Below are 7802 nucleotides of genomic sequence, written 5' to 3'. Positions count from 1 at the left end.
CACAGGACCTCAGTTCATTTTGCAAAAGTCGTTTTCTGGAGCCTTAGACTTTTTAGGATGTAGGATTCTCATCTGTCTAGGAAGGCTTCACAAACCTTCGGGCTCCAAGTTCCTCAAATTCGGCTCAACGATGACATCCAGCGGCGAAGGACGGAACGTACTGTACTCTTCGCTATAGGCAGAGACAGCGGAGGCGCGCTGCGCAGGCGCTCTGAGCTGCCGCGCCGGCCCGCCGCTGCCCCTCCTCCTGCCCCGCCCCTGCCTCGCTGAGCCTTTAAATGCCTCCAGGCGCGCCTGTGCCCACTGCGCCTGCGCGGCAAGCAGCTGGCGGAAACACCGGTCCGGCTTCTGGTGGCGACAGCTTCCGGACGGCGTGAGGCCGGGCGACCTCTGGGGACGCTGCTAGGCAAGTGGTGTGGCGGGTTGGAGGAGGGAGGGAAGTTCTTGGTCCTAGAGCGGCGGCGTCCTTCCTGCGTCTCAGGTCCCTGCGTCACCACCCGGGAGCTTCTCGTGGGGCCACGCCTTCCGCGGTGCAGCCGGCTCCCTGCGGACTCATTTCAAGTGGCAGCCACCGGGTGAAGAGATCTAGTTCTGATAATTAGTTGTATCCCTTCTGCAGTATTGGGGTTCACAGGCTGCTTAGGTAAGCAAATCCCTAGTGCAACGGGTATCGAGTATTACCCGGTTGAGCATCTCCCCAAGCCTGTGGTAATCGACTTCACCACGAGTTAAAATGTGTAGAGTGCGTTTGAACTTCAGCACCTGAAGCCTGCCAACGAACTTTATTGTTTTATTGCGAATTGAAAGCATAATATCAAACATCGGAGTGCAAAAAAAAAAAAAACGTAAAATAAAAATGGAGAGCAGGTAAAAACAGCAGAAGTTCAAATAGTTAACTCCTGCAGTTGGCGTTGAACAAAATTTGTGTCTTATAGAAATTTGAATTCTTCGTTTTCTATGTTTATAGTTATTTTAAGATGCATGTGTGTTCTCAGTATTGCCTAAAATACATTATTATTATAAACGCAACTTGAATTGTTGGCTCCAGTTGTTGAGAAAAAGTTCTATCTTGTATATTGTATTCTACAGATATACATATAGAAGTGTAGCTATGTTGGAACATTCAGAAAGTATTTCTTAATATACTTCATTTTGCACATTGTACGGAAATTATAACTGTAGTGTTATGCACCACCTTGTACCCACTTGAAGGAACCAGGTGGCTGGTGCAGTCAGTTATGCAAACCAGCTTCAACAAGGGAAGCAGTTAACCACAAGTGCAGTTACAGAAGATACAGGTGATCTGACCTGCTGAATTAGTTGTGTTTCCTCTGTCAAAAATAAGACTGAGAAGTGGCGTTTGTTTTTTCCTGCAGAAGCTAAAGCTGTGAATCATTTCCAGGGCAGGCTTTGCTTGTGTCTGTTTAGCCAGTCCAGCCCTGATCCACCCCCCTCCCCTTCCATAAAACATTTAATAATTAGTTCCGCAAAAGAATGTGAACCATATTCATCACTGAAAGCACAAGTTGCTGCTTGATGTGAGACTTTTCTTTGTGGAGTATGGAAGTAGAGTATGAGGAATTTCATAATCTCCACTGCCTGGCCAGATGCTGTTACCTGAAGTCACATTATAAAGCATTGACTGTTTTTCCTAGAACATGCATTTTACTTGAAATCATTTTTTTAGAATACTTACTTGACTATTATATAGTTTAAGCTACATTAAAGCAACTGACAATGCATTCCTGTAGAACATATAGAGATATTTAAAACTTCAAAAAAAATTTCACACTTGTGGTAACCCATGTTAGGGAACATTCTAGAACCTATTCAGTTATTTCTTTGATTTCCGAAGCCTTTGGTGTAAAGGCTGTGATTGATGGGGTTGGGATTTTGATTTTTTTTTTTTTTTTTTTTTTGGGTAAAGTGCTTACTGTGTTGCCATAATGTGTTCTTTGTGCCCTTTGTTCTTTACAGTATGTATGCTGTTGTAAAGCAGAAGCATACCTATTGACTGTAGTATACAGCCTGGCTCATAGGTATCACTGAGTATTTCAGAAATAGCAGGCAGAAATATTTGAACAAAGAGTAATAAATTGATATTCGTGTAACTGATAAAAATAAGTAAAATGAAGCCGTTTGGGGAGATGATTTCCAGTTGAGGTTTGAATGGCAGAGGGATTTATCACAGCTGTCAGTGAAGGAATGAAGGTAAATGTAGACGCAGACTTTGCTGGGCTGGAAGAGAAGGATAGCTGATGTTTGTTTTTGTCAACTGTAGTTCAGATTTCAGAATCCCCAAGAAACTGGATTCCAGTTCAATGAGCAAGTTAAAATCATTGATGGCAATTAATTTGTCTTAGGTGCTGTATAATATAATAATCCAAGAAACAAGAAAGATAAACAGACTTTACTTGGAAACCTAGGAATAAAAATTTGCCACAACTGATTTGACTTTCATTACTAAAAATAATACTTTTGTATTCTGTGCTAAATAGTCGGTGGTTGGAATACCATTGAATGTCAGCATTTAAGATAAATTGATAGTCATAGGAAATGAAGCTGAGACTTGATAGGACGTGTTGGTCAGGATGAAAGGCAAAGCCGCTACATGTGTCTGTTTGTTGCATTGACCTGTTATTAAGTAAACTTAATAGTTATTATGATCTAAGTTACCTCTATAAGCTCATTGTTTTAAATATTTATAAATCACAACTGCCACTTAAAGTTACTCTTCTTTTTGCTTTATCAGTTAAAACCAGAGGATTTTGTCGTCGCTTCTATGGCTTCCTCACAAACGTCACAGACTGTTGCAGCCCATGTCCCCTTTGCAGACTTATGTTCCACATTAGAACGAATACAGAAAAGTAAAGACCGTGCAGAAAAAATCAGGTACTTCAAGGAGTTTTTAGATTCTTGGAGAAAATTTCATGATGCCCTTCATAAGAACAATAAGGATGTTATGGACTCTTTTTACCCAGCAATGAGACTTATTCTCCCTCAGTTAGAAAGAGAGAGGATGGCCTATGGAATCAAAGAAACCATGCTTGCTAAGCTTTACATTGAACTGCTGAATTTACCAAGAGAAGGCAAGGATGCCCAGAAGCTCCTGAATTACCGAACCCCCAGTGGAGCTCGCACGGATGCTGGGGACTTTGCGATGATTGCATACTTTGTTTTGAAGCCAAGGTGCTTACAGAAAGGAAGCCTAACCATAAAACAGGTAAATGAACTCCTAGACTTAGTTGCCAGCAATAACTCTGGCAAAAGAAAAGACCTAGTGAAAAAGAGCCTTCTTCAGTTAATAACCCAGAGTTCAGCACTCGAGCAAAAGTGGCTGATTCGTATGATTATTAAAGACTTAAAGCTCGGTGTCAGTCAGCAAACAATATTTTCCGTCTTCCACAATGATGCGGTTGAGTTGCACAACGTCACCACAGATCTGGAAAAGGTTTGTAGGCAACTACATGACCCCTCTGTAGGGCTTAGCGACATCTCTATCACTTTGTTTTCTGCCTTTAAGCCAATGCTAGCTGCTGTAGCAGATGTGCAGCGTGTGGAGAAGGACATGAAGCAGCAGAGTTTTTACATCGAAACTAAGCTCGATGGTGAGCGCATGCAGATGCACAAAGATGGCGCGCTGTACCGGTACTTCTCCAGAAATGGTTACAACTACACCGATCAGTTCGGTGAATCTCCACAGGAAGGCTCTCTCACCCCATTTATTCACAACGCATTCAAGACAGATGTGCAAGCGTGCATCCTTGACGGTGAGATGATGGCCTACAATCCAACAACACAGACTTTCATGCAGAAGGGGGTCAAGTTTGACATCAAAAGAATGGTCGAAGATTCTGACCTACAGACATGTTACTGTGTTTTTGATGTGCTGATGGTTAATAATAAGAAGCTGGGGCGTGAGACTCTTAGGAAGAGGTATGATATCCTTAGTAGCACTTTCACACCCATACAAGGTCGAATAGAAATAGTGCAGAAAACTGTAGCTCGTACAAAGAAGGAAGTAGTGGATGCATTAAATGATGCCATAGACCAGAGAGAAGAGGGGATCATGATCAAACATCCTCTGTCCATCTACAAGCCAGACAAAAGAGGTGAAGGGTGGCTGAAGATTAAACCAGAGTATGTCAATGGATTAATGGATGAATTAGACCTTTTAATTGTGGGGGGCTACTGGGGTAAAGGTTCACGAGGTGGCATGATGTCTCACTTCCTGTGTGCAGTGGCAGAGGCGCCACCTCCTGGTGACAGGCCATCTGTGTTCCACACTCTGTGCCGTGTTGGGTCAGGTTACACCATGAAAGAACTCTATGACCTGGGCTTGAAATTGGCAAAATACTGGAAGCCTTTTCATAGAAAATCTCCACCAAGTAGCATTTTGTGTGGCACAGAGAAGCCAGAAGTGTACATTGAGCCTCATAACTCTGTCATTGTTCAGATTAAGGCAGCAGAGATTGTCCCCAGTGAAATGTACAAGACCGGCTCTACCTTGCGCTTCCCACGAATCGAGAAGATCAGAGACGACAAAGAGTGGCATGAATGTATGACGCTGGGTGACTTGGAGCAGCTGAGGGGGAAAGCATCTGGGAAGCTTGCCACAAAACACCTTCATGTGGGTGATGATGATGAACCTAAAGAAAAGAGGCGGAAGCCCATCTCCAAGACAAAGAAAACCATTGGAATCATTGAACATTTAAAAGCTCCTAACCTTTCTAACATAAGCAAAGTTTCTAATGTATTTGAAGATGTTGAATTTTGTGTTATGAGTGGATTAGATGGTTATCCAAAGTCTGACCTAGAGAACAAAATTGCAGAATTTGGTGGTTATATAGTACAGAATCCAGGCCCAGATACATATTGTGTGATAGCAGGTTCTGAGAACATTAGAGTGAGAAACATAATTTCTTCAGATAGACACGATGTTGTCAAGCCTGAGTGGCTTTTGGAGTGTTTTAAAACAAAAACATGCGTGCCATGGCAACCTCGCTTTATGATTCACATGTGCCCATCAACAAAGCAGCATTTTGCCCGTGAATATGACTGCTACGGTGATAGCTATTTTGTTGACACAGATTTGGATCAACTGAAAGAAGTGTTTTTAAGAATTAGACCCAGTGAGAAGCAGACTCCTGAGGAAATGGCCCCTGTGGTTGCTGACTTAGAAAGCCGTTACTCCTGGGACCACTCTCCCCTCAGTATGTTTCGACATCACACTGTCTACTTGGACTTGTATGCTGTTATTAATGACTTGAGTTCCAAAATTGAAGCCACAAGATTAGGTGTTACAGCACTCGAGCTGCAGTTTCATGGAGCAAAGGTGGTTTCCTACTTATCTGAAGGGGTATCTCATGTAATCGTCGGGGAAGATCAAAGACGAGTTACAGACTTTAAAATACTCAGAAGAACGCTTAAGAAAAAGTTTAAAATCCTGCAAGAACGTTGGGTGACAGATTCAATAGACAAGTGTCAACTTCAGGAGGAAAACCAGTATTTGCTTTAGGACTTGCTAGCCAGGGAAAGTGTTATCCATGTCAGACAACAAACGGCAGTGGTGATGAATTAGCCAGTGGACTTCATTTTATCTCCTAATACTTCAAAAGGATTAGTTATCAGAAGGCACTAATTTTCAAGTAGAAAGGAAACTAAATGGGCCAAAGCCAAAAAAAATGTGTTTTCTAACATTGACTTATAACTATGACATACAATGACAGCTTCAAGAACTACTTGTGTGGTGTCCATATTGAAGCTAGAATTTTGACTCAGGTATTAAGAAAGTGTATTTGGAACCTTTTAGAGTCATCACCACTATTGACTTTCTAAACAGAATTTTCCAGAGTTAAAAATTAAAGATTTTAGCTAATAAAAGGATTATACCAATAAAAAAAATCAGAATTGTTAGTTAGACTTATAAAAATAAGCCTTTTAATTTAAGGCCTCAAATGCCTCCTATAAGCATGAAATATTTTAATAAAAAGTTTTAAGGTTCATCAAATGCTTTTTGATAATGTGAGGAAAGTTGAGTGAGAATCATCTAAACACCAAACACTTGAGATATTAATTTTATATTTAAAAAAAATCCTTACAACTTTAAGTTAGCTAAGACTTAATTTTTTTGAAGACCTGTTTCATGGAGAAGTGTTTTGCGTGAATTTGCACTCCAGCATTAACAGTGTTCACGGAACTTGTCTCCCATTGATGATCCATTGAGTAGCTGTCCATACAGTGAACATACTATCACTTTCATTACAGACTAGGAGCTGTGACTTTTAGAGATGGCCTTTGTGACACTGTTGAAGTCACAGTCATGTGCGTATTATATCTGTCGAGATTTGTACTTCCATGGCAGCACTGAAATGGAAGAATGTGGGACCTGAAGTGATGGGTATAAACTATTTAAGTAATTAGACTTCTTTTTGAAGCAATTGAAGAAATGTTTGTAATTATTATAACTTAAATAAAATTATTAAATATTTAATGTAATACCAACATATTTATGTTTTTATTTTAAAACAGTTCATCATGATTCTTTTAATCAGATTTAATAATGTCATGCTTTGCGTCTTTGTGTCCAGGATGGCTGTGATTTACAGTATCGCTCCTCTAACCTCTAAGGTAATGAGACTGTAGGAGTGAGCTATTGCTCTTGTCTTGGTGTACCTGCAGACAAGCTCCAATCACAGTTCTTCCTGGACCCTTTGGGCTTCACATTACTAAATGAGCTTTAATGATTTAAGTGTGTACTTCTTTGTGTCCAGAGAGACATATCCCAAAGCACCAGTATAGTTGAAGTTTTAAATAATTTTATAATTTAAATAAATATGAATTAAAACTTTTAGTTTTATAATTTTCCTTCTTAAAGGTAATACTTAGGGTATCCATGGTAAGCAACTCGTAAAGATGTTATTTAGGGTAACAATATTAAAGCTTACTGTGTTTTCTTTCTTATTAAGTCGTGAAAATACTTGCAGGACACAAAAGTACCTTATCATTTTTCATTGTGGCCCAGCACTCCACTGAATGCACCTAATGTGTCTTATGTGTCAGCATTTAAGTTAGCTCCTTGTATTCCAGTCACACTTTTCTCTTCCTGTCCATTAGTGTGATAAACTTTTTACCTGGTCTGTGTGCATTTGTTATGGCTAATCTTGCTTGACTGCATCTGGAATCAACTAAAACCCAAGCTGCTGGGCACTCTTTTTAGGGGTTTTTAAAGCTAGAAGATACCCTAAATGTGTGTAGCCCCTTCTGGTCACGGAAGACAGAAACTGCTTTTCTCTCACTCTTGCTGTCAAGTTCATCTATCCTTCACCGGTGTTAGAACCCACTTGCACAGGAATCCTCAGGGCCTCTAGTGCCAGATTGGAACTGCAGAGACATCCAGCTTCATGGACTAAATGGCTACTAGAATCAGTGTCCAGTACGAGGTGATCATTGTTGGACTACCTGAAACACTTGCTGTACTTCAGTCTAATAAATCCCTTTTCAAAACATGAATTTCTCTTGTCTATTCTATTCCTGTGGAGAACTCTGGTACAGTAAGTTTGGGAAGGCTGGCTCAGAGTGACCATTTTCCCCAGTGAATTGCTGAAAAACACTAGTGAACTAACTTTTGTTGGTTCCTCTACATGTTAGTTGGTTTAGCTGTTCCCTGCCTGACTGAGGGTGTTCTGCCTCTGGCTTGAAATACCACAACTATGGTTTTTGTTTGGGTTTTTGTTTGTTTGTTTTTACAGCACCAACGTTTGTGACGTTTGATTGGCTTCTTGTAATGCTTAATATTGTCA

At 40.6% G+C, this 7802-nt stretch overlaps 1 protein-coding gene across 2 annotated transcripts; it reads left to right on the top strand.

The window, feature by feature from the left end:
- The first annotated feature begins 293 nt into the window (after positions 1 to 293).
- On the top strand, positions 294 to 7508 carry Lig4 (DNA ligase 4). 2 transcript variants are annotated; one of them, XM_076913792.1, is made up of 2 exons: positions 294 to 406; positions 2753 to 7508. In XM_076913792.1, exon 2 carries the CDS (start codon positions 2783 to 2785, stop codon positions 5516 to 5518), a length of 2736 nt encoding a protein of 911 aa, XP_076769907.1. In that variant the 5' UTR covers positions 294 to 406; positions 2753 to 2782; the 3' UTR covers positions 5519 to 7508. The 2 variants fall into 2 exon arrangements, with proteins under 2 accessions (XP_076769907.1, XP_076769906.1); XM_076913791.1 differs by lacking the exon at positions 294 to 406 and adding an exon at positions 423 to 643.
- The last annotated feature ends 294 nt before the right edge of the window (positions 7509 to 7802 follow it).

The sequence above is a fragment of the Arvicanthis niloticus genome, chromosome 16 (genome assembly GCF_011762505.2).
Source record: "Arvicanthis niloticus isolate mArvNil1 chromosome 16, mArvNil1.pat.X, whole genome shotgun sequence".
Taxonomy (NCBI): Eukaryota; Metazoa; Chordata; class Mammalia; order Rodentia; family Muridae; genus Arvicanthis; species Arvicanthis niloticus.
This window is presented reverse-complemented; position numbering and strand designations above follow the sequence as displayed.

Coding starts and splice junctions, on each gene's coding strand:
- Lig4 (XM_076913792.1), top strand. CDS start 2,783: ATGGCTTCCTCACAAACGTCACAGACTGTTGCAGCCCATGTCCCCTTT.